The sequence below is a fragment of the Haliotis asinina genome, chromosome 1, assembly GCF_037392515.1.
Source record: "Haliotis asinina isolate JCU_RB_2024 chromosome 1, JCU_Hal_asi_v2, whole genome shotgun sequence".
Classification (NCBI taxonomy): Eukaryota; Metazoa; Mollusca; class Gastropoda; order Lepetellida; family Haliotidae; genus Haliotis; species Haliotis asinina.
In genome coordinates this window covers 47,042,398-47,069,003 of record NC_090280.1, presented here as the reverse complement: position 1 = coordinate 47,069,003, position 26,606 = coordinate 47,042,398, and the positions used below count along the sequence as shown (strand labels likewise).

Here is a 26,606-nt window from a genome sequence, read left to right as displayed (position 1 = left end):
AATCGGGAACGATGATATGTGGCAATCAAGTCAGCGAGCCTGACCATCCGATCCCGTCGCCTCTTACGACAAGCATAGTCACCTTTCATGGCAAGCATGGTTTGCTGAAGCCCTTTACTGCCCGGGACCTTCACGGGTCTCTTGTTTATGCGAATTAGTAATGCAGCGTATAAACTGCATGTCAATTTGTTCGTTATGTTCACAGTGGCGGCAGAAACCTCAGTGACTATGAAAGCATCATATCAGTTTTCGCTGTTCGCTGTGCAGTAAAGACGTGTCAGTATGCATCATCGTTAAATACTGCTTGGCACACCCAGTTATCAGCGACTTCCATACTACGACTAATGATTGTGTGCGTGAGTAAATTTTGCTTTACGCCGCATTCAGCAATATTCCAGCTATATGGCAGCTGTCTGTCTACACAATCCAGTGATCAACAGCATGAACATGTATGTATGTATGAATGTATGTATATATGTATGTATGTATGTATGTATGTATGTATGTATGTATGTATGTATGTATGTATGTTATGTTATGTTATGTTATGTTATGTTATGCATGCATGCATGCATGTATGTATGTATGTATGGTAATTATGTATGTATGTATGTATGTATGTATGTATGTATGTATGTATGTATGTATGTATGTATGTATGTATGTATGTATGTATGTATGTGTATGTATGTGTATATATGTGTGTATGTATGTTTGTATGCCTGTGCATGTGTGTCTCACACGCACTCTCTCTCCCCCTAACTCCCTGAGCGTATGTGTGTGCGTGTGAATATGTGTGTGCAGCCTGCTACATGCGTGTTGTCACACCGGTATGTAAGTGGGCGTTGCTGGACTGCAGTTTGGGCTTGGTTTGATGGAATTCGGTGAAGTTGACGCTCGGATGTTACTGAAGGAGAAGACCACTGGGAGAACAGCCGTTTCACAAGCTGTGTCAACTCTCTAACCAGATAGGATATTGAGTTAAAATATGACACCCAAAAAAGACCTTCACACTACACAATATGTAAATGACCGTCTAACCATCGTACAACTAAGCTTGTCATAAGATGCGAGTAACGGGATCGGGTGGTCAAGCTCGCTGACTTGGTTGACACATGCCATTGGTTCCCTGGAATATTGCTGAGTACGGCGTTAACTAAACTCACTCACTCACTCAATATAAAATCGAAACATGACCAGTAGGAATGACATTCAGAGTATTTATGTTTACAAGACGATCGGCCAGTCTGCTACGTAATCTTATGATTGAGATGCGTCTCTATTCCTTAACCATGTGATGAAACAGAATTCATAAGAAATCCGCGATTGCCTGTGTTCACTGGATAGGGGGAAATGCTCCCTACTATAATTGTATGTATTTGAATGTGCCAATGAGGATCAGAAGCACACTGCACTCAAGATCTTGAGAAGGTGTGTTCGCACTGAGTGTCTGTAAGCCTTGTGATGTGAACGCTAACTTCCCGGCTGTTTTCGTACGCTTTTCGCGATTGTAGTACCCGGGTCCATACGCTTCCTCAACCCGAGTGAGTGAGTGAGTGAGTGAGTGAGTGAGTGAGTGAGTGAGTGAGTGAGTGAGTGAGTGAGTGAGTGAGTGAGTGAGTGAGTGAGTGAGTGAGTGAGTGAGTGAGTGAGTGAGTGAGTGAGTGAGTGAGTGAGTGAGTGAGTGAGTGAGTGAGTGAGTGAGTGAGTGAGTGAGTGAGTGAGTGAGTGAGTGAGTGAGTGAGTGAGTGAGTGAGTGAGTGAGTGAGTGAGTGAGTGTAGATTTACCCCGCTTTTAGTAGTAATCTACCAATATCTCGACGGTTGACACCAAAAATGGAGTTCACACATTTTACCCACGTGGGAATCCGAACCCGGTTCTTCGGCGTGAGGGGCTGTGAGGTAACCCTGTGCTTAAACCGTTCTCTCGTCACGCTGGAGATCCTGGTTCGATTCCCCACATGGGTACAAGGTGTGAAGTCGATTTCTGGTGATATTATTGGAATATTGCTACCAGCGGCGTAAAACCGCACATACTTACTCACTCCTCGTCGTGACGAGCCGAACGCTTTAACTAGACTACACCAACGCCCCGCCCGGCAAACATCTGTAGTATAATATGTAACCAGCTAGTAACTTACAACTTTACAAGTTAACACTGTTCTTGCTGTATCCCTCACCATTGAATCTGTTAAATCGTTAACGTTGTCTCCAATATGAAATGAATCCATGCTCTGTTGTTTGTGAACACCCATCTACCTTCACCGGGGTTTAAGTGTATAGTTGGCAAACCTCATTATTTTTCTCAACATACTCGTTATGCTCTTGTAAAATCGTTATAAAAAACGAAAAATATTTAACTGTATTACATGACAAATCTTTGAGAAGAATTTTCTGTAAATTCAGAGACTCCTTACGTGATTTCAGTGCACTCGGAGCGTAAATGTAACAATCTGAATCCAAGTGAAATTACATGTGTAACATGTAACAGCAGCCACGTCGAAGATAAATATTATATGTAATTTGTATGTAAGCACTGTCGAGACCCGCGAAATACATGTCTTCCAAACTTAAGTACCAGATCAAAGGATCAACATTTTATTTATTAAAGTCTAAGAATGAAGGTGTCAATACCTCTGCTGCTCGTTTTCTCAAGCAGTGTGTATTTATTGATGTAAAGCGTCCTAAATATGTAGACTTTGAAAATACGTAATTGCACCATGGGTCGTTTGGCATAAGATACTGAATAAACTGTCTGTCTGTCTGTCTGTATTTTGTCATTTACGTTTGTGAGGGACATATCCTTTAGTTGAAAATGTATATAAATGTTTCACTACGCATTTAATTATGTTATATAAAATGAATTGTGAATGTATAAAGAACCCTTGTGACAAGAGTGTGATGTTTTCACCGTATTAGTAGAGCAGATATTGAAAGATGGATTAGATGGTAGGTTTGTGGTGAATGTGTTGCTGTGTTCAGTCAACTAAGTCTGGTTAGAGTAATGTTGATTATAGGCAAACTATGGATTGGTGTTTATATATGCACATCTCTTGGCTTACGCATTTTAGGATTGTGTAGGCATTCGTCGAATCCTTGTCTGCAAAATAAGCCCCATCACAGGTTAACTAATCGCTTCAAAAGCTTTACCGGATGAAGATATTCACATGCACAATTCCAAAACAAACCAAATTAATCACCCAGGCATAGTTTATCATGGGAAAGTGGGAAAGGGAGCACAGATGTAGGGGGATTGCCGTGGGGGAAGTATAAACCGAGGGTACTAACAACTTCCAGTATCAAGCAACAGGCAGCCGTGGGGACGGGTGCGGCAGTGCTGGGGACCTCAAAGGAACACAAAGCTACTATTATCTATTGAGGCTCGCGATGGACGGAATCACAACGGTTTCTTATACAAGATATAAATAAGACTAAATATCCCAAGTTGACTAAGATACGACTGATATTCTGTCGGCTTTCACACACCCCCTCACTGACGAGGGACAAAATATGACTCATGCGTTGTCACGGCTTTTTCCGGAGACCTCTGTAAAAGTCTGCCTCCTTGTCATCTGTTTACAGTGTAGTAGAGGTTGTCGACTGTGCCGCTGTAATATAATTCCCCTGGTACCAGCGTTGCAGCCACGTCGGGGGGCTGACACAGTTTGCACAGTTGATACTAGTATCAGGTAGGCCCCGTATCAAATATGCATGCTTACTTCATAAACTATCAAGTCTCTTAATGCAGCTTTACAGTATAATCATATCAGTGTCTGTTGTGTAGTCCTAATTTTGATATGCGTTATGTTATACAGTTCAGCTCCTATTGTCTCGTAGTTTCGTGCAGTTATATGAAATATGACTGTTACGTCTCTTCTTAAGGGTTCTAATTTACACATGGCAAAGTGTGTGAATAAATTCCTGGTATTTCCTATAGCTGAAACCCTGTTTCCAGATACTGCTTATGGTTGTGAAAACTGTCCCTTACGTGTTACATACAACGATGCTGTGATGAAGGCATCCCTTACGTGTTACATACAACGATGCTGTGATGAAGGCATCCCTTACGTGTTACATACAACGATGCTGTGATGAAGGCATCCCTTACGTGTTACATACAACGATGCTGTGATGAAGGCATCCCTTACGTGTTACATACAACGATGCTGTGATGAAGGCATCCCTTACGTGTTACATACAACGATGCTGTGATGAAGGCATCCCCTACGTGTTACATACAACGATGCTGTGATGAAGGCATCCCCTACGTGTTACATACAACGATGCTGTGATGAAGGCATCCCTTACGTGTTACATACAACGATGCTGTGATGAAGGCATCCCCTACGTGTTACATACAACGATGTCCTGCTGTAAGCATCCCCATGTCACATACGATGCCGTGCTGCAGGCATCCCCTATATGTCACATACAGCAATGTCAAGCCGTAGACATCCCCTCCATGTTACATACAGTGATGTCCTGCTGTAGGCATCTCCTACATGTTACATACAGCGATGTCCTGCTGTAGGCATCTTCTACATGTTACATGCAGCGATGACGTGCTGTAGGCATCTCCTACATGTTACATACAGTGATGTCGTGCTGTAGGCATCTCCTTCATGTTACATACAGCCATGTCGTGCTGTAGGCATCTCCTACATGTTACATACAGCCATGTCGTGCTGTAAGCATCTCCTACATGTTACATACAGCCATGTCCTGCTGTAGGCATCTCCTACATGTTACATACAGTCATGTCCTGCTGCAAGCATCTCCTACATGTTACATACAGCCATGTCGTGCTGTAGGCATCTCCTACATATTACATACAGCCATGTCGTGCTGTAAGCATCTCCTACGTGTTACATACAGCGATGTCCTGCTGTAGGCATCTCCTACATGTTACATACAGCGATGTCCTGCTGTAGGCATCTCCTACATGTTACATACAGTCATGTCCTGCTGCAAGCATCTCCTACATGTTACATACAGCCATGTCGTGCTGTAGGCATCTCCTACATATTACATACAGCCATGTCGTGCTGTAAGCATCTCCTACGTGTTACATACAGCGATGTCCTGCTGTAAGCATCTCCTACATGTTACATACAGCGATGTCGTGCTGTAGGCATCTCCTACATGTTACATACAGCCATGTCCTGCTGTAAGCATCCCCTACATGTTACATACAGCGATGTCCTGCTGTAGGCATCTCCTACATGTTACATACAGCCATGTCCTGCTGTAAGCATCTCCTACATGTTACATACAGCCATGTCGTGCTGTAAGCATCTCCTACGTGTTACAGACAGTGATGTCCTGCTGTAAGCATCTCCTACATATTACATACAGCCATGTCGTGCTGTAGGCATCTCCTACATATTACATACAGCCATGTCCTGCTGTAAGCATCTCCTACGTGTTACATACAGCCATGTCGTGCTGTAGGCATCTCCTACATGTTACATATAGCAATGTCCTGCTGTAGGCATCTCCTACATGTTACATACAGCCATGTCGTGCTGTAGGCATCTCCTACATGTTACATACAGCCATGTCGTGCTGTAGGCATCTCCTACATATTACATACAGCCATGTCGTGCTGTAGGCATCTCCTACGTGTTACATACAGCGATGTCCTGCTGTAGGCATCTCCTACATGTTACATACAGCGATGTCCTGCTGTAGGCATCTCCTACATGCTACATACAGCGATGTCCTGCTGTAGGCATCTCCTCCATGTTACATACAGCCATGTCCTGCTGTAGGCATCTCCTACATGTTACATACAGCGATGTCCTGCTGTAGGCATCTCCTACATGTTACATACAGCCATGTCCTGCTGTAAGCATCTCCTACATGTTACATACAGCCATGTCGTGCTGTAAGCATCGCCTACGTGTTACAGACAGTGATGTCCTGCTGTAGGCATCTCCTACATATTACATACAGCCATGTCGTGCTGTAGGCATCTCCTACATATTACATACAGCCATGTCCTGCTGTAAGCATCTCCTACGTGTTACATACAGCCATGTCGTGCTGTAGGCATCTCCTACATGTTACATATAGCAATGTCCTGCTGTAGGCATCTCCTACATATTACATACAGCCATGTCCTGCTGTAAGCATCTCCTACATGATACATACAGCCATGTCGTGCTGTAGACATCTCCTACATGTTACATACAGCCATGTCGTACTGTAGGCATCTCCTACATGTTACATATAGCGATGACGTGCTGTTGACATCCCTCCATGTTACATGAAACAATGTCGGGCGGCAGGTAAGTTACAGAGAAGAGAGCACATGTTACAAAGAAGGATTGTGTATAATAATCACGCACATTGTACATATATGCATGTCCCGTATGGTAGTAGTTTGTTCATGAACACGTTAATGTAGACACTTTTCACTCTTTAGTACCTCTGTACCCGTCCTCTCATGTATTAACACTTTTATTCTGAACACTGATATTGTAAGTTGTGCTCATAATAAGCGTGCTTCCTTTTACTAATGAATACAAATGTTAGTACTACGACATGGCGAATCGCCTCTTTATCGACTTTACCTTTTCTTTCATGAACAATTAACATACGATTTGTGATTCACGTTACTTCATATGACATAAAAGAAACGAAATGTTCCCGTGAACACGTGTTTCTTCAAATTTCAGTTAACTTAACAACACAATGACAGAGCGCCAAAGTAGGTTGTCGCCGACTACGACAGACCAAGCTGACCCACAACTTCTGGGCGCATCTGATCACTACTTACAGTCACTTCCGGCCTGTACGTTCGTCTCTTTCGGTAGTCCACCATCGCCGGAAATTACGTATCCCTACGAAAGGACGGACCTGACCCCTGTGAATCCACTTCACCTCAAGCGCCCTCCGTCATACGAGGAGCATATGGAGCGGAGAGCAATGGGGCATCGTTATGGTTACGGTAACACAGACGGCAGTCTTCTCGCCGGGATGTGCCAGACAAATCGCATGACAGAGACTGCAATATGTCCAGCGGGTGAACTGGTCGACACAGCAAACTTGTTGAATGATATAATGGACTATATTGTGCAGGATGGCCAAAGTAAGAACAATTCCACGTTTTTCCCAGCATGTTTAAACGATACGACATATAGACTATTCATCTTTAAAAAATAGCTAGATATAAAAGGTAAGAAGATACAGTATGGTTCAAAATTATTGAGAATAGCTAAACCATTTCATATTATTAAACGAGAACAAATCAGATAAAATTGAATGTATTGTGAAAGTGAACTGACCTTTTCATGTTGTGTAGGTAACAATTTAATATTTTATCAAGTCTCCTTGAGCTTCACGGCACAGTCTAAGACGGGTAGGCATACTTCCTATCAGAGAGGTTAGTGTCTCGTGAGTTATGCTGTCCCAGTATCGGACCACTTCTCTCTTCATGTCTTCAATTTTTGTCAACCCCTTTTGATTCACACATTCCTTCATCATCCCCCAAATGTTCTCAATGGGATTTAAGTCAGGACTATATGCAGGAAATGGTAATGCAGTCACATTTTTCTCCTGAAACCACTGCTTGGCATGTTTTGCGGTGTGTTTAGGATCATTATCTTGCTGCAAAATCCAGTCATTTCCATAAAACACATGTGCACTTGGAAGGAGAAAATTATCTAATATGTTAGTGTAGCGTTGACTTGTCAGATTTCCCTCAAACACACACAGCGGGGTCGTTCCTAATAAGGATATCCCTCCCCATACATGAAACTTTGGGCTGTATTTAGGTCGTCGATACAACGGTGCTGATGCAGACTTTGTCCATATTTTCACATTATTGGGATATACCCATATTGAGCTTTCATCAGTAAAAATCACATTTTCCCAGTCAAAGTTTTCATGTGCCAAACACCACTCAACACGCCTGTCTTTATGTTCTTGTTTCATGAGAGGAGAAGGAATTCCAGTCTTTTTCTCCCATCCAAGATCAATCAAATTTCTTCTAACTGTAGATTTTGATACAACTGTTGATCCCCTTTCTATCATTTCATACCTGATGTTGGAGATGCTTGCCCTTTGCTTTTTAGACGCTAAAATTCCCAGCCGGACGCGATCTGAGAAGTCCAATTTTCTGTGTCTCCCTGCTCCTTTCTGGTGCCCAAAATCCTTTCCCTCTTTACAATTCTTCCTAATCCTATACACAGTAGAAAGAGGAGTTCCTGTTCTCTCTGCCAATGTATTTACATCATCAATTCCTTGATTACACAACTCAAAAATCAACCTTCTTTTATCTTCAGCAGACATTGTTGACAGTGCTGAGGAAAATGACGTCTGCTACAAATTCAGGGGAGGTAACTCTAATTGTACTATACTCAGTAGGCCAAGATGAGTTACCTCCCTGATACCATTACTTAGTTTTAAGTATCAGTGAATCAGTTGAGGTGTTAGGATAGCTCAAAGTAAGAAGAAAAATTCTCAATAATTATGAACCAGACTATATATATTTTCAACATCCTACAATGGATACCTTTCTTCTGTCTCACAGATGTATTCATGATCCCAGAAGCTGGCCATGCACATTGCGAGGAACAGACTTTCCAACAACCGCTGCCCACGTGCGTCTGTGAGTCTGACTTCTTGAAATTCCACAGGTCTTACTAGCCTGCGATATAATTTTGACTAAACTTTGAAATACAAGTACTTAATTCATTTATCAATCGACTTGCAGCGAGAGGAAAGTATTTCACATGGGCAGCACTTCCTTATACAACTGAATTGTGACAGTGATAATATACAAATGCATATATTATGGAATCAAAACAGGCACTCTGCTTTTGGCTGTTTTTAGATTTTAGAAACATATGTTATATATGATAATACTCAGTAAAGTACATATTTTAACACGGTTGGGGGATGGGTCGAATGTATGTTGGTTGAATATATCCAGCCTCACCTAGTATTGTATTTTGATTGGTTGAATATATCTAGCCACACCTAGTCTTGTATTCTGATTGGCTGAATATATCCAACCTCACCCAGTGTTGTATGCTGATTGGTTGAATATATCCAGCCTCACGCAGTGTTGTATTCTGATTGGTTCGGTATATACAGACTCACTCAGTACTTTCACTGAAATCAAACGAGTTGATCTTTGTTTGTATCAATCAATCACTCACACACTACATATTCTGTTTCAAGTTTGATTGATAACCGTTGAACATTTTGGCATCGCTGCATGTTAATATTTGATAAAGTAGCGTCAAACTGTCAGGGGATATTAAGACAAATACAAACCAAAACAAATTAACAAAATTCTGAATTCAGAAACTATCGTCAAATATATTTACGTTATAATCTGTTTTAGCGGTGAAGCAATCTACAGCTGAAGAACATCGAAGCAGCCAAGTGACAGATCTGAGACAAATTGCATCACTTCTTCTTGCAGGTAAGCTTATGGCAAATCTCAGCATTGAGTATAATGTAAGCCAAATGTCAGTCCGAAGCAACAGTTGAATTTTTAAGATATTCCCTAACCCGAACATAACTGGTCTGGGTCGGTCTTAATGAGTACTTCGACAGTCATAATTTAAGTGACCACTTCACTCTTCTTTCCTGAGTGAGTGAGTTTAGGTTTACACCGCATGCAGCAATATTCCAGTTAATGATCGAGTCTGGACCAGACAATTCATTGATCAACGGCATGAGCATCGAACCGATGAATTATGTCAACCAAGTCAGTGAACCTGAACACCCAATCCCGGTAGTCACCTCATACGACAAGCATAGGTTACTGAAGGCCAATATTTTAACACACGGACCATCAGGGGTTCTCGTTTTATTTGTTTTGTTTTGTTTTGTTTTGTTTTTTTGTTTTTTGAGGATGGGTCACGTTTTAACCGATCCTATCTGTCGTTCTGCCGTGTATGTTGCAATTAAGCAGGATCCGACTGGTGTGTTAAGAGCATTAGCAGTCTGTCAAAAAGCGTTTCTGACCAAATCGTGACAAAATCTAAATAATAATTATTCATTATGATTATTGTTGTACAAAGTAGTCAAGTAATTTTTCGCTGCCCTTCCCACCTATTTATAACAGTTTCGAAACGTCACAGCCACGTCACTATTATGGGGACTTGACACATCCGACCAGTTGTGTTCATTTATGACGCATTTCCGGCTTGTGGATAAACACCTAAGAAATCATAATAAATTACCACATGTTTTAACAGTTTTATGGAGTTCACCTTTAGGAAGTAATACCCATCCTTGTGCACATTACCATAATTACGAAATTCCTATATCACATAAGATGCATTTGTTTCAGTCCAAAATGTAAACTGAATGTGATAAGCACTGCTCTCTTAATACCATTCACAAATACGATATCAGTGTCACGCTGAATTTTGCTTGTATCCGATATATATGTACACGATAACGCGAAAACAACAGACGTCTGAGCAATTAGAAACCTCACACGGGCACATGGGATGATGGTAAGAAGGGTGATCAAGCGTCCAGTCGTGACCATTCTTCACAAGAGAGGTCATCTGGGGTGGTGTTTACCCCGACGTCATTGAAATTTGACGTCATATAGGACGGTGAATTGGTCGGATGAGAGTCACCTGTTATGGATCTGTCATGGTCTGAGGTTGTCTCTCCAATGATTGTAAACTAGACTGTGTTTATGGATGAAAATAAGTCATAACTCGCGATAGTCTTTTACAACAACGCTGTAACCAAATTCTCATGGTCTACTATCAGCTCCGATCTGAACTAGCGGTTGGGGCATTCTTCATTCTTGGGCGCCGAGCACAGTCACTGGATCCACCTGCACAAGCTCTCTCTCTCTCTCTCTCTCTCTCTCTCTCTCTCTCTCTCTCTCTCTCTCTCTCTCTCTCTCTCTCTCTCTCTCTCTCTCTCTCTCTCTCTCTCTCTCTCTCTCTCTCTCTCTGTCTCTCTCTCTCTCTGTCTCTCACTAATCGCCACAATCGCCACATATACGTTGTGACAAATTACTTATATCTTATCTTTACAGGTGGTGGTCAGGTACAACTGTGGCAATTTCTTTTGGAACTGCTCACAGATCCGGACAATGAGGTGTGCATCAAGTGGGAAGGTTCCGAGGGAGAGTTCCGAATGACTGACCCGGAGGAGGTGGCAAGACGCTGGGGATTCCGACGCAACAAGCCAAAAATGACATATGATAAAGTGAGTCGAGCCCTGCGGTACTATTATGATCGACTTATCCTCAATAAGGTGCCTGGGAAAAGATACACGTACAAGTTCAACTTCAACATGCTGATGAAGATGCAGAAGACGCATTCAGATCCCAAAACACATTCATCTGCCAGTTTCCTAGCCGACAAAAGTGTTCTCCATAGACTGATTGAAAGCGCGACAAACCCATTAAACGGTAACCAGACCCCCGTCACAGAAGAACGTCTGTCACCGTTATCTGTCCAATATGTCCTATCACAGCAGTCTTCAGCTGAACCATCGATGCGTTACCATACGTCAAGTGATTTCCAGTGGACATGTTCAGACAGTGACGTTCTGACTCGAGACATCAGTTCACAGTACTCACCTCGTAACGCTGGTTACGCACATATTCACTCCCACAACACAGCTCAACGTCTTGACGAGAACACATTTCATCAAGTCGGCAATAAACACAGACTGATCTCGTGTGGCTATTACTAGAGGTGACTTGAGATTTTGTTTGACATTCGCTCAGTATTATCATGTTTTTCCTTCTCATCTCCTTGCACGAATGTCAGTTGCACGCCTGTTACATGTCCGAACTCTTGGTGACATTTCATGCTGGGACAACCCTTGATTCACAATGCATCGACCGTAACACATTAGAAACTGTGTTGTGTGGATCAGCGACTGATGTTGTTATGTAGCACCATGTCCCGGTGGTGCTTCGGCCATTACTGGGTTATAACCATGTATCCCTTAGTCTGTTGTGTATGAAAGTAAAGATTATTTTGTAATAAACCGGATACTTTGGATTATTTTCCAAAATCACAACAGTCGCGTTTCCTGCTGACTGGGTTCCGTCCTATTGCGCAACTTAATACAATATTCATTTAAACATTTTTAGACAAACTCATTAAATTGGCTATATAGATAGTAATCAGGATTATTTGACACATCTAATCACTTGTACATTGCAACAGCTACTCACCTTCTAATCCTTGCAAACTCGTCATGCAGCGTTCACATCATACGTTACAAATACAAGCTTAATAACACACAAAACAGGTGTAACCAGTGACACAGATGAAGTGTCAATCATTTTACGACCTCATCAAACAGGGGCAGTTTGTGAAGTGATGATCAGCGTCATGCTGCCTACACCACCACATAAAATGCAGAAATATATTGTACGATTTTTTTAAGTTTAAAAAATTCATTTGTAAATACCATATTATTATGAAACGGGGATTGGAATTAACTGTAGTTGTTTGAAGTGTCTCTTTTCACTTTCACACGAGAAAATTCGGATCTCCTAAAATGTCATTGTCGCGGCGTTTTGATACCGCTACAACTTATAAGAATATACTTAAGAATATTTACACGTGATCGAACAAGACGTTTAAATTGATGGGATGACAAGTCCACTGTTAACAAATGTTTCCTTGCCTGCACGTGTTCGCTTCAAGATACATTTGCATTTGCGAACTGCTAATTTCCCTTAGAATTCACGAAACAGGTTGGAAATAGATAGATTTGACGTTTGTCACATCTACACTTATATGTGTAGCCGCTCTATTCTGATTACTGCAACGAAATCGACACGTAGATCTACTTCCCCAGTTTTCGCGCACACAAATATCTTGACGTACGTATCGTTTAGCTGTAAAAGATTTGATTTAAATTCCACAGTCAAATATTGTTTATAACGTCGATTCCAAACACAAATTACACACATACACACTCACGTAATATGGATCACGATTGTGCTGTTTGTGACGATGAAGATGATCTTTGATTGGCATTCTAGACGTTGATGTTTTTTACGGTATACAACATCTACATTTTGTATTAGCGACGTTTCAACAGAGATTATAATGTCGTTGTCAAGCAAGTGATGTCAAGTGACATCACTTGCTTGAAACTTCACTTGCTTGACACATCACTTGCTTGACAACGACAGAAGAATCGGTCGAAACGTCGCGAATACTAAATAAAAAGTTGTGTATCCATAAAAAAGTCCTCATCCTTCAATGAAAATGATATGTACTAAGAATTCGATATAATCCGACATCCTCGTTATACGACAATCTGCTGTGCAGCGGACGATGTCGGATTCAAGAGACTTGACAGTATACCAGTTAATTACCGGCTGTGATTATTACTGACAGCACCTAACATACACGTGTGGTTCCGGAAACTCAGCACGGCTATATATCTAATGATATGAGTGGTATTTTGGCTGCACGTACCACAAAGTTTGTGACTTATAGTTACAAATACAATAAAACACTTTTCAAAATATGTAGTTCCTTTCAAATATTCCCTAAGTACCAAGGATTATATTTTCGTTTGCACATCAGTTCATTTTCACGGGGTAATGATATGTTTTCGACCTGGAGATACACCAGATATTCAGGATGCTGACAACCCGCTCTAGCAGCATCTACCTTCTGGTGTGTACGAAGGTAATTTCACATGGTTTCTGTGTGATGAATACCAATGATAATAGGTTCCATGTCCATTTCATCATGACCACCATTAAACATATACCTTAATTACACAACTGTGTATTTGCCCGCACAATGCGTTGGTAAAGGTTTTTGTTTTGTCTGTGTGGGGTGTTTTGAATTTTGAATACAAGAAAAGACTAAAAGGACGGTTTACTTTAACTATTTAATCACGGGTATGTCAAGACATCCGCTACATCCTATACATCGACGTGATTGTTAAGCGCGTGCATAAAATGATCGCCGTTAAAAGCAAGAAGTGATGGGATCGAGCAACGTGAGGAGAAAATGCGTCCATTCAAAGTGCAAAGCTTCTTACTCACATTAACCATTACCATTCGTACCATCATGCACACGCTGAACATAACCATAGTTCTGGCAGAGAGGTTAAATATTTGTGTGTGCTGAACACTCGGGCTTATGTGGGACATAAAAAATGATGAGAATAGGTTATAACTTTCGCTGATGTAGGATATGACACAATCATGTGAGTAGATTATAGCTCAGGCTGATGCAAGATGAATGAATGAATGAATGAATGAATGAATGGTGTGAATGGTGTGAATAGGTTATTACTTTCCTTGATGTATGTATGATATAACACTACCATGTGAGTAGGTTATCGCTCACACTGATGTGATATAACACAATGGTGTGAATAGGTTATATATCTCACGTCGGTGCATGGCAGGCCATGGTCACATGAGTGCTACGCATAACAGTCACTTGGATGCAGAATATCAATAGATTTCATATATAACATGCAAGTGACATCAGGATATAGCAGAAAGGAGTGGATTGAGTGAACAGTCTCTCGAATTTATTGTGTAACACAGTCACAAGACAGTTGAATACAACAGTCACGTAAGTCTTTGACATAACACAGTAACGTGTTAGCATGATTACTTTGGTCAATGGACACTTTAATACAACACGAGGCGATGGTGGGCAGTACAAGCATATTATATGACTGTTGTACAGAACAATGTTGCGTTTCTGCAAAACCGCCCCAGAGCGTTTATAAGAGGACATAGGGTACCTCGATTGGCCATAAGCGAATCATCATTAGTGAAATACCCATTGACTTGTAACCATGTTAATTAGCTCTTGCAAAAAAGAATTTCGTGAATTTAGTTCCGGTCGAAATATCTTCAATACCTAGTCTATACATAATTTCCGACCCGTGAAGTTCTGGGGTAGAATAGGCCTTCAGCAACTCATGCTTGCCATAAAAAGGTGGCTATGTTTGTAGTAAGAGGCGGCTAACGGGATCGAGTGGTCAGGCTTACAGACTTACTTGACTTGACAGATCGATGCTCAATTAAGCTGTTGATCACTGGATTATCTAGTCCAGACTCGATTATTTACAGACCACCGCCATATGTCGCTGAGTACGGCGTAAAACTTAACTCACTCACTACACTCAATTTCCATTCAATTTACCGATGAATATTAATAAAACATTATGTAACTATTTAAAAAACCACACATTAGACATACCAGTCAGGTTTAACAGTCCTGACTATAGGATAGATTAAAAGTTGTGCTTATGTACGGTAACTAATCAACGGAAAGATGGAAGAAAAGTATATAAAGGTAGTTGGAGATAATTTCCAAGATGTTTGCAGAATATCAAAATAAAATGACTTCTACTCCATTTATGATTATGAAAATTATTCTTCCAACAGTTAATTAGCATGTAAGTCTATTTCAGTTTCACAAATGATGACTCACTTATTTCCATGTACTGTATAACCCATGAGAAGAATATTCAGTAACCAGACCGCGCTCATTGAACTCCACTGAATACCATCAACCTCCAGCGAGCATTCGACCATTCCGTTTTGATACGATTTTGTTTCGCTCCGATTTGAGCCAGGGACATGTTGCTGTGTACTAAAGAACGACAACTCATGGTTACCTTAGCGTGACTAGGTACGGTCGTCGCTATTTCGTGAACCAAGGTGGAAAGTGAGTTGTGTCAACAGATTTCACTTCTGATTTTGTGAAAATGGAATCAAGGCAGTTTAATTTCAACGTTGGGGTGTTGGGACATGTGGACAGTGGGAAAACCAGCCTGTCAAGGGCGCTGAGCTCAGTTGCCAGCACGGCGTGTTTTGATAAAAACCCTCAAAGCAAAGAAAGAGGTATTACTCTGGACCTTGGCTTTTCGTCATTTACTGTGCCGCTTGATGATGAATCAAAGGAAAGGTTTGGTGGACACGACCGAGTTCAGTATACACTTGTCGACTGTCCTGGCCATGCAAGCCTTATCAGAACAATTATTGGAGGTGAGGTTCACTCATAGTCATAGCCTTATAGTAGGCTAGAATTGCTGAATCATGTTGGTGAGGGATCCACCCGTATCCCCACCCCAGTCAAAATTAGAAACTGACATGCATACCTCACTCTGAATATGTATTCAGAAAACTAGAACAGGTATGAAAAACAATCAATTAACTTATTTCAGTGTTGGAAAATTACACTGAGGAGGGTGGAGACCCGTGAAGATCCTGGGGTAGAATAGGCCTTCAGCAACCCATGCTTGCCATAAAAGGTGACTGTGCTTGTCGTAAGAGGCGACTAAGGGGATCGGGTGGTCAGACTCGTTGACTTGGTTGACATATGTCATCGGTTTCCAATTGCGCAGATCGATGCTCATGTTGTTGATTACTGGATTGTCTGGTCCAGACTCGATTATTTACAGACCGCCGCCATATGGCTGTAATATTGCTGAGTGCGGCGTAAAACTAAACTCACTCACTCACGAGGAGGGTGGAAATATTCTATGTAATAAGAGGGGGTACAGGCGGAAGTCTTTATAATCAGTCTTTAAAATCATTAAAATCAATAAAAAAGAATTCCTTACAGTACTTTATTAGCTACTCATGATGTACTCATCATCCCTTTCACTACTGCCGATCATGATTTTATGTAATGCGGTGAAGGGGAATCATGACAGTATAATTAGATGTCTTCTAACAACTAACTGTAATCGCCATTTCGAATTTCTCATGACGTAATGGAATATTAATTTATGAAATAATACATATATTTATATCATAATGTAACCTCCAATTATTATTCATTGTGTGAATAGAGGGTTCGTCTCTCCCATAACAGTTACTCCACAATGATTGGAGAACAATAACGGTTATTCAACAAAGCTAAGAATGGAGAATGTTAACAGTTATTCAACAAAGAATGGAGAACAATAATGGTTATTCAACAAAGAATGGAGAATATTAACAGTTATTCAACAAAGAATGGAGAACGATAACGGTTATTCAACAAAGAATGGAGAATATTAACAGTTATTCAACAAAGAATGGAAAACAATAACAGTTATTCAACAAAGAAATTGATGATGGTACAACAGACATTTTGCAATGCTTGGATTTTCAGATCGGTACTTTATACCAACGACCAGAGGCAGTGTTTGCCATGAAGCCTAAAACCTGCATATTTTACATACAAACTATCTCTAATATGCAGTAAATTTAGAATCTTGTGTCATTGTGGACACAATGCTACTGGACCCTTAGTTCAGATAATCTAAAGTTTGGTTTCTGTGAGATTGCGGTGATTGAGGCGTTTGATCAATGTAGATGAAAGTATCTCTTGTGTAAATGTCAAGATATAGAGTGAGTGAGTAAGTTTATGCCGCATTCAACAATATTCCAGCTATATGGGGGCAGTCTGTAAATAATTGAGACTGGACCAGACAATCCAGAGATCAACAACATGAGCATCAATTTGCACAATTGAGAACCGATCACAAGTGTCAACCATGTCAGCGAGTCTCACCATCCGATCCAATTAGCTGCCTAGGATGGGTTGCTGAAGACCTATTCTACCCCGGGGACCTTCACAGGTTGGATATCTTAGAGTTTGGAATGTTGTTGTAGCGTACTGATGATAGGTATGAGGTTATGTGCTCTAGCAATGTGTTGGACTGAGATGTGAGTAACGTCCCCTTGTATCACTCTTGCGAAGTAAGGCAAAAAAACATTCAAGACACGTGTTAGCAGACAACATTTAGTTCTGTACTTTCTGTTTTGCCAAAGTTAAGAACGCAACAGCTGTAACAGATTTCAGATGCATTTTGACAACTTTGAAACATCTGAATGTAGACTTTGTGATTTCCAGGTGCACAGATAATAGATATGATGTTACTGGTGGTAGACATCGTAAAGGGAATGCAAACACAAACAGCTGAGTGCCTTGTCATTGGAGAGATACTCTGCCGCAAAATGATTGTTGTGCTAAACAAGATGGATCTTTTACCACCAGAGAAAAGATCTTCTGGTTTTGAAAAGGTAGGAGTGAGTGAGTTTTACGCTGCATTCCAGCTGCATGGTGGCGGTCTTTAAATAATTGAGTCTGGGCCAGACAATCCAGTGATCAACAGCATGAGCATATAGATCTGCACAATTGGGTAGCGATGACACGTATCAACTAAGTCAGTGAGTCTGACCACCTGATCCTGTTCGTCGCATTTTACGACAAGCATGGTTTGCTAAATGCTAGTCTTCTAATCTGAACCTTCATGGGTTGAAAAAGTAGGAACACAGTACATATAGTCTGTATGTGCAGGTCAGGCTAGTGTGAATAATAAGGAGATAGAGCTATTATGTTTTTCATTGTTTATGTATTCAGCTTGTGATTCAAGATTATAGTTTGTTTCAAGTGAAAACGTATCAATGTATTTAACTTTGAATAAAAAAGTAAATCAAATAAAGTGAAATTAAGAAAATTATGACCATTTAGATCTGAGAATTTTGTTTAATTGAAGATAAAAGTTGTGTAACAACTAATCATAGTTTCAAATCACCATTATGGGTTGGTGTTACAAGAGGTAATGGAAGACATGCATGCTTTTAAAGAATACTGTAAAGGTTATGAGAAGGTTAGGTTGTTTGAGGTCAAAATATGCTTTAAATTTTGGTGAATATGCATGAATTTAGCCCTGTGTTAATATTTTTTATATTATGCTTTGCACTTGACAACCAATGTTTACCATCAGATGAAGAAGCGCATGCTGAAGACACTTGAGACGACACGATTCCGAGATAGCCCAGTGATAGGAGTGTCTGCCTGCCCAGGAGGCAAGGACGATGTAAGTGAGTATGGTAGACAGGGTATAATCATTACCAGTGATGGTTTGATTAATTGAAATAGTCGACCACTTGTCGCAGTGACTTAATGATCATACAATCAGTCATGTTTTCTCATAATCAAACACAAACCCTTCTAAAAAATTTGGTGCACTTGTTTGAATTAACAATTTTTTTTCACCAGCTTGGTTTGGTCTTTTACATTTCCAAATCACCACAAGCTCATTCATGATTGAATTTATCTTAAAGACTCAAGTAAATTTATATTCTTAACTTATGAGTCATCCTTTAAAGATATTAAATTTGCAAATGCAGCTTGTGCATTTTGAAAAAATAACCTGAAAGAACTACATATATTTTCTTTATGTTTTGTGCATTAACAAACATAACCAGCAAAATTAAATAAATGATGCCATCCAACTATTATTTTTCAGTTGTAATGAAGCAGTCATCAAGTATGATGGCCAATTCCCAACGCTAAAATCGATGATAGTTTAGTTACACTATGATTCTGTGTTTGCAGGTTTAGACAGTGTTTAAGTATGTTTTTATTTATTCATATATTCACTCATGTACTCATTTCTTCACCCTGTGATCTATCATATACCATCCATACAATGATGCACACCAATGCACTGATAGGTAGTACACCAGAATGTGTCTTCCAGAAGAATTTGTCAGTCGTTAATTGATCTGTGGTTATCAGATCATTTCATAATTTATATCTTTAAGCACCAATGCGAAATGCACCCATCACATTTTGACATGGATATCAAACTGTAACACTTAGATAGACAAACAAGCAAGTCTAAGACAGCTACAGTATTCAAAGTCAAACTAACATAGTTACAACAATCTTTTGACAGTCACAAAATAAGGGAATACCACCCAACTCGAGAGTGATGTAGCTTGTTTCATGTCTGAGCTTTGCGGTAGGGTAGCCAAATGGTTAAAGCATCTAGTTGTCTCACTGAAGACCCTACATGGATACAGTCTGTGAAGCCTATTTCAGATGTTCCCTGTCATGATATTGCTAGAATATTGCTAGAAGTGGCATAAAACCATAATTAATCAGTTACTCCTGAGCTTATATTTTCCAGGATGTTGTACCAGAAGGATTGAATGATCTTATTTCCTTGCTGGGTCAACACACATATCTCCCTCAGCGTTGCGCATCTGGAAGCTTCATCTTCTCAGTGGACCATTGCTTTGCTATCAGAGGACAAGGAACTGTCCTTACAGGAACTGTCATAGCTGGAAAAGCCACAGTTGGTGATGTAAGTATTTTTAATCTATGTTGTGTGTTAAACAAAGAAAATCATTTGCCCCCATCTTCTTTGTGAAAGGAGGACTGGGTATTGGCTTTCTAACTTATTGTCATTATTGTTGTGCATACCTGTACGATACAGCAGAAATGTTGACTGGTGTATGATCTATGCTGTAACAACCATGCAGTGATTGTGTTCACTGCTGCAATGAAAACAAAATGCAAAGTTGACACTAGTTACTGTAAACAAGCAGCTGTCCTGGTAGTCTAGAAGGTAAAGACGCCGGTTTGATGCCCAATACAGCTACAATTTGTGAACCCAATGTTTGGTGTCCCTGCCATGATATGGCTGGAATATTGCTAAATCTGCGTAAAACCAAACTCACTCACTCACTACTGTAAGTTTTGCAAGTGTGATACTTCCGGGAAAACTACGGCTTACTTTAGCTTGCAAAAATATCATGACACAATTGGCTGGTCAAATGCAAAAAATGATCAACAAATAATGTCTCTCATCATATTTTTATCATTCACCAGTTCATATAATCAACAACACTTCTAGATAATACATCAATTAAGCAATGAAACAGCTTGGTGGAAGAGTGATTGCGAGCGTTACTAGTACTTACGTGTCAAACAAGTGATACTCAAACTAAGGTTACTCAATCAGAACGTCTGATAGTCCAGACATGCTCCAATCACAAGACACCCTTACTTTGTCTTTAGAGATTGTTCAAGAGGCAAATATCATCCAACAGGCATGGATAGGTTTCATCTCATTTATCTGGTGATCAACAGCATTGGTGATGTCATTGTCTTTCACATTCACCGACACTTCCTCACCATACCAGTGACTAACCTGATCTTTCATCACAGTTTAAGGCATATCAAGCCTGTGTAGCATGTGTTGTTTTGTAAGGACAACATCACTGATTTCTACACACGGACATACTCTACTGAGCTCAGTTAAGGATTAACAGCAACCTTTCGTGTGTGATTAGATTTACTTTTGGTAGAACTTGCAGATGCAATATTTTCAAGAGTTAGGCAAGCTGCAAAAAATATTGTGACTCAAAACAAATTACAATTTACAGTATGTGAAAACCAACGAGCTGTTACCATCGTTACAGAAAGTATCCACAAAAACAAATGAATGTTACACTGAGAGGAATGGAATTTTATGCAAGCAGGCAGCATTCCTGGTGCATGTGAGCTCTCCCGTATCCAATCAGTCACATCTCAATACAGAACTGGATAGGATATCTGAGATGGGGCCAGCTGGTGCCACTTGTAAGATACAAAAGTCTTTAAAACATCAAACGTATTAGGAATGCGGTCAATCTATATTTGCTGTACTGAGCATCCTAAAGGATAGAACATTCATACTGATATAATTGTTCCTTAGTATAGAATCAGACAAGCTGAAAGTGGATGTTTGTTGTGACTGCCATTGAATCAGACATGCTGAAAGTGAATCATTGTTAAAATTAGAATTGAATCAGAATTGATGAAAGTGGATCATTGTTACAATCAGAATTGAATTAGACTTACTACAAGTACAATCAGCAATGAACCAGGGATGTAGGGTGTACATAAGGGTGTATACAGGGGTGTGGGGTGCACACAAGGGTGTATACAGGTGTGTGGGATGTATTCCCTTGTATACACCCCTGTATACCCTTGTATACACCCATGTATACCCTTGTATACACCTCACACCCCTTTTTACCTTTGTACACATGGGTATACATGGGTATATATACATGGATATGGGGTGTATACAACGGTATACAGGGGTGTCGGGTGTATACAGGGGTGTGTACAGGAGTGATTTGTATTTCACTGATACTAGAGCAGTTACACTATCATCCAATAGCTGATCAACTGGGTTCTGTCTTTCAGACGCTGGAATTCCCAGCAATGAAGGTCAGCAAGAAGATCAAGTCAATACAGATGTTCAAGAAGCCAGTAGATTCTGTTCAGCAGGTATCTGACAAACAATGCTTGAATGGTATTATTTTACAAATTCAGACAACTTGATTCAATCTCTGTCATATGTCTGTCAAGTGTTAACTGAAGGGTGTTGAAGTAACTTCATTAATGCTGAAATAGCCATTTGCTTTCATCTGATGAAAGGGACCAATGACATCATCTGTTTCTATTTTTTGAGCTAAATGAATACTATCCACACAACCTTCAGCTTTGAAATAGCTAACCATCAGATTGTGTAATAGTTTCCAAGCAATATTCCTGATACATATGTGTCGTTTGAGAGAGCATAATCTTTGCATGTTACCTCACTTTAAAGAGAACTTCAGGACCCTTTGTTACGTAATTGTTTGGAAAAGACACAAATGCTGAAGTAAGCTACTAGTATCTGCCAAATTGGATAGTGTTTATAAAATCTCTTTTTGCGAAAACTGGTCACATGACATTTGATGGCAGTTGTGTGTGTAAAACCCTGATTTTTGCCCCCATTTAACCATGAGACTGTTTATATTGTATGGCTTCTCCATATTAATGGCCTACTGGATTATGCTGGGGACGTCAGGTAGCCAGGTTGAAGTGTTTGCTCAACATGCTGAGGACCCAGGTTTGATTCCCCATATGGATACAATGTGTGCCCATTTCCGGTATTCCCCACTACAATATTTCTTTAATATTGCTAAAAGGGACTTTACACCATACTCATTCACTCACTCTGTATTATGCTTAAATTTCATGGATGTCACTAAATGATTCATTTTATAATTTGTATTTAGGAAAATAGTATTCAGTATTAAGCAGTGATAAATACATGTTTTTATGTATTTCAGGGAGACAGAGCAGGTGTCTGTGTAACTCAGTTTGACCCCAAACTACTAGAGCGTGGATTTGTGTGCACCCCAGGCAGTCTTTCAACAGTAGTAGCTGCCCTAGTATCAATACACAAGATCCCTTACTTCAAAGGAAATATCACCAACAAATCCAAGTTTCATATAACTTTAGGACACGAAACTGTAATGGGCCGAGCTTCCTTCTTCAAATGCAGTAAAGGGAAAGATGGCCCAGAATTGAAAAGCTTTAACTTTTCACAAGAATATGACTTCCTGGATGACTTGGCGGAAATCTGTGATACAGCACCAGAACAGTCTGTTGACAATTTTGCTCTTCTGGAGTTTGATAGGCCAGTGGTTTGCTTGCCATCAGCAATATTCATCGGCTCAAAGCTAGATTCAGACGTTGATGCAAATATCTGTCGTCTTGCTTTCCATGGGAACATATTAGAGTCATTTGGTGATGCTGATTACCAGACAACTGTCTTACCCAAAGTTAAAGTTGTTAAGATAAAAAGGCGAGAAGGGCTTATGGAGCGAGCCACAGATAAGTACACTGTGATTGCCAAAAACTTGTTCAAAAAGGAAACGGACATAACATTATTTACAGGGATGCAAGTTGAGCTTTCATCTGGACAGAGGGGTACTATACAAGGGAGCTTTGGAAAAAGTGGAAAAGTGAAGATTTCACTTTCAGGTATTGTTCACTTGTCTTTCTCTTAGATAAAGTGGAATAAATTCATGTTTTCCCTACCTGTATCTAGTGCAATAAATCCATTGTGTCCTTCACCAGTACTAAATTGTTAAATCAAGGGTTACTTGGTTTTAACTCTGAATGGTTTGCTGATGTTCAACCTCTCTGGTTTCATATTCACAAGATATTCCCTCACAAGATAGACATCAAAGATGAACTGGTAAACAAGTAGCTAGGTTGGGGCGATGAGGTAGCCAAATGGTTAAAGTGTAGGTTTGTCACACTGAAGAGCAGGGTTCAATTCCCCACAGGCTGTCACATCATGATATTGCTATAGTATTGCCAAAAGCAGTGTAAAATCTCACTCACTCTCTCACTCACTCTCACCCATGGTAAGGTAACACTGGTCAAGTTATCAGTTATCATGACTCTTCTTTCGAGTTTGCATGGAAACCAAGCTACTTTCCTGCTTACTTCCTTGTTTCTGGATGTCAACTGACTCTAGGGGACATGATGTTGTTGTAATATATCACTGTAATATATGTTTTTTTCAAATATTAACTGTCAGGCTAACACCAGGCAATGAAGGTGGAGGTAACATTCTCTATTTGTTTGTTTCAGAGGGGTTGAGTGATGAAGCATATGAGAAGTACTCCCACACCAAGAAGAAGTCCACAGAGGACAGTGTAGTGGATACTACAGGATCCATAAAGGTTATCCTCAAATTCAAGAGATATGTATATGATCCCCTGAAAGCTATGAAACAGTAACAATGACAGTGAAAGATGACATTCTCTTCAGTGATGATATTCATTTAGGAGAATAACATCATGTGTTGGCCAATTTCTTGGTGTTATTGAGTATTTGAATTCATTTGGAACTGACGATTGTAGCTGGAGGTTTCAAATGAAAAAGTCTCAAGCTACAAATACTCAATAACACCTGGAAATTGGACAACACATGATGTTTATTGACGTTGTAAACACAAAGGTAAACCAAAAGGCCCACATGGGTATTACTGTCTGCACTCACTGACATTGAGTACAGCAGTGAAGTGTCATCAGCTGGCTGTTTCAACTGGTTCCCATGGTAACGTCTGGAACTGCTCATTTGTAACAATACCACTGCTGACAATGCAACAATACCATCGTATGGGATATTTATATGTATGCAGCAAATAGTCTTGCAATTTCCGGAGATCGAAAACCATTTGATCATGCTTTTCAACCAATCAGATTAAAGAACACAGTGATTTTTGGTTTACATTTGAATGTAGTAACAATATCTGACTTGTTGGTCAGGCTACTGTGTAATATAAGGAGATTGAAAGACTCAGTGATGAACGGTGTATTATTTGCTTGGCGCCATGGAGCACTAATGACAGTGAAGCAGATTTTCTGTATTGTTATTACACTAGTCAACCGTCAGAAACAGACTGACAAGTATGACTACCCAGTAAAGTTTACCAAAGATTATTTGTTTATGGATGACAACAATCTGAAAACAGCATGCGACCAGTCTACACTTTGAGTATTAATCAATCACAAGCCACTTTTTGTGAGCACAAAAACAAGTTGTTTCAATTATGTTGTTCTGCAGAGAGACAATGATGAATAAATAGTGGACAACGGGCAAGATTATCAAAATGTGGCACAACAGAGGTGCTGTAGCTAATATCTGAGGAGGCCAATGAATGGACAACACATCTTTGTATAAATAACAACTGAACAACAAAAGAGCAATATTTGAGTATGTTGTAGCATATGTGATTGTTTTGAAAATAAAGCCTCTTTTGAAATGTGTCTTTAGGCTATCATCACACTACAAGAATCCACAGACTCTCAAATCTCTTCCATGTCAACTCCCACGCTAGGAAAACCTGTTCTGCTTGTAACTGTTACATATTGTTATCAACAACAAGCTATTAAATGTATTGTACAATCACTTCAGTATTGTTACAACTTCTAACCAGGAAGCCTTCTTGACATGACCGTTACTGTTATAAAGCAAAACAGATGCCTTTTCAATCACCCTGCATTGTGTATGGTAGACCAAGTGTAGTTTAAAGAACCCAAGAAGCAATTCAAACCCATAATTTGATTTTTTGTTTTTGTCCTGGTTTATCAGGCACATATTGGTTTCTGTCACACTGTAATGCAGTTATCCTTTGTTACTAGAGAAAGATCTAGTTCTTTGTTCATGTATTTAGGAGGTGATCCCATGACAGAGCCACACTTCTATGTAATGCTGTAACACGCAAGCGTTGTAATAACAACCCACGGTCTTAGCATAGGTCGTCAGCAACTAACGGTAACTATACTTGTCTTAAGAGGCGACTAATGGGATCGGATGTTCATCCTCACTGGATTGTTTGGTCCAGACTTGATGATTTACAGACCACCACCATATACTGTAGCTGGAATATTGCTGAGTGCAGTGTAAAACTAGACTCATTCACTTACTCACTGTCCTTTAATTATGCAAGAGTGATTGTCCATGATTTTTGTTAACTATAAGTCACTTTATTGAAAGTGGAGGATTATTATGGTTATGATAACATATACATCACACACACACTCACAGGGATGCAAATATACCGAGAACTTAAGGTTGCAGTGACAATTGTTGATTTGCTGACAAATAAATTAAAATGTGACTTGCTAAATGTGACTTGTGGTTTTATTTTCGTTATGGGTATTGCGACCCGTGAAGGTCCAGGGTAGAATATTGGTCTTCAGTAACCTGTACTTGTCGTAAGAGTGACTAACGGAATTTCTTACATACTGCCACCATGTAGCTGGAATATTGCTGAGTGCAGCATAAAACTAAACTCACTCACTCATGGGTATTGCAGTGTGCACAGTTACTTTAAAACAGCATTGTGAGTGAGTCAGTGAGTTTAGTTTTATACTGCACTCAGCAATACTCTAACTATATGGCGGCGGTCTGTAAATAATCGAGAGTGGACCAGACAATCCAGTGATCAACAACATGAGCATCGATCTGCGCAATTGG

The 26,606-nt window shown here is 40.0% G+C and overlaps 2 protein-coding genes across 2 annotated transcripts; both read left to right on the top strand.

The window, feature by feature from the left end:
* Window positions 1–3,567: 3,567 nt before the first annotated feature.
* Window positions 3,568–11,988, top strand: LOC137279685 (uncharacterized). Its single transcript, XM_067811833.1, has 5 exons — window positions 3,568–3,689; window positions 6,681–7,093; window positions 8,537–8,614; window positions 9,356–9,436; window positions 11,024–11,988. Exons 2-5 carry the CDS (start codon window positions 6,697–6,699, stop codon window positions 11,686–11,688), a joined length of 1,221 nt encoding a protein of 406 aa, XP_067667934.1. The 5' UTR covers window positions 3,568–3,689; window positions 6,681–6,696; the 3' UTR covers window positions 11,689–11,988.
* Window positions 11,989–15,543: 3,555 nt separating this feature from the next.
* On the top strand, window positions 15,544–26,256 carry LOC137292304 (selenocysteine-specific elongation factor-like). Its single transcript, XM_067823822.1, has 7 exons — window positions 15,544–15,988; window positions 17,847–18,016; window positions 18,724–18,816; window positions 19,915–20,091; window positions 21,984–22,067; window positions 22,898–23,594; window positions 24,213–26,256. Exons 1-7 carry the CDS (start codon window positions 15,709–15,711, stop codon window positions 24,359–24,361), a joined length of 1,650 nt encoding a protein of 549 aa, XP_067679923.1. The 5' UTR covers window positions 15,544–15,708; the 3' UTR covers window positions 24,362–26,256.
* The last annotated feature ends 350 nt before the right edge of the window (window positions 26,257–26,606 follow it).

Bases quoted from the DNA above. Each gene is read 5' to 3' on its own strand.
- LOC137279685 (XM_067811833.1), top strand. From the start codon at position 6,697: ATGACAGAGCGCCAAAGTAGGTTGTCGCCGACTACGACAGACCAAGCT. The intron at 8,615-9,355 runs GTGAGTCTGACT...AATCTGTTTTAG, and splicing joins ACCGCTGCCCACGTGCGTCT to CGGTGAAGCAATCTACAGCT. The intron at 9,437-11,023 runs GTAAGCTTATGG...TTATCTTTACAG, and splicing joins TGCATCACTTCTTCTTGCAG to GTGGTGGTCAGGTACAACTG.
- LOC137292304 (XM_067823822.1), top strand. From the start codon at position 15,709: ATGGAATCAAGGCAGTTTAATTTCAACGTTGGGGTGTTGGGACATGTG. The intron at 15,989-17,846 runs GTGAGGTTCACT...TGTGATTTCCAG, and splicing joins TATCAGAACAATTATTGGAG to GTGCACAGATAATAGATATG. The intron at 23,595-24,212 runs GTATTGTTCACT...TGTTTGTTTCAG, and splicing joins AGTGAAGATTTCACTTTCAG to AGGGGTTGAGTGATGAAGCA.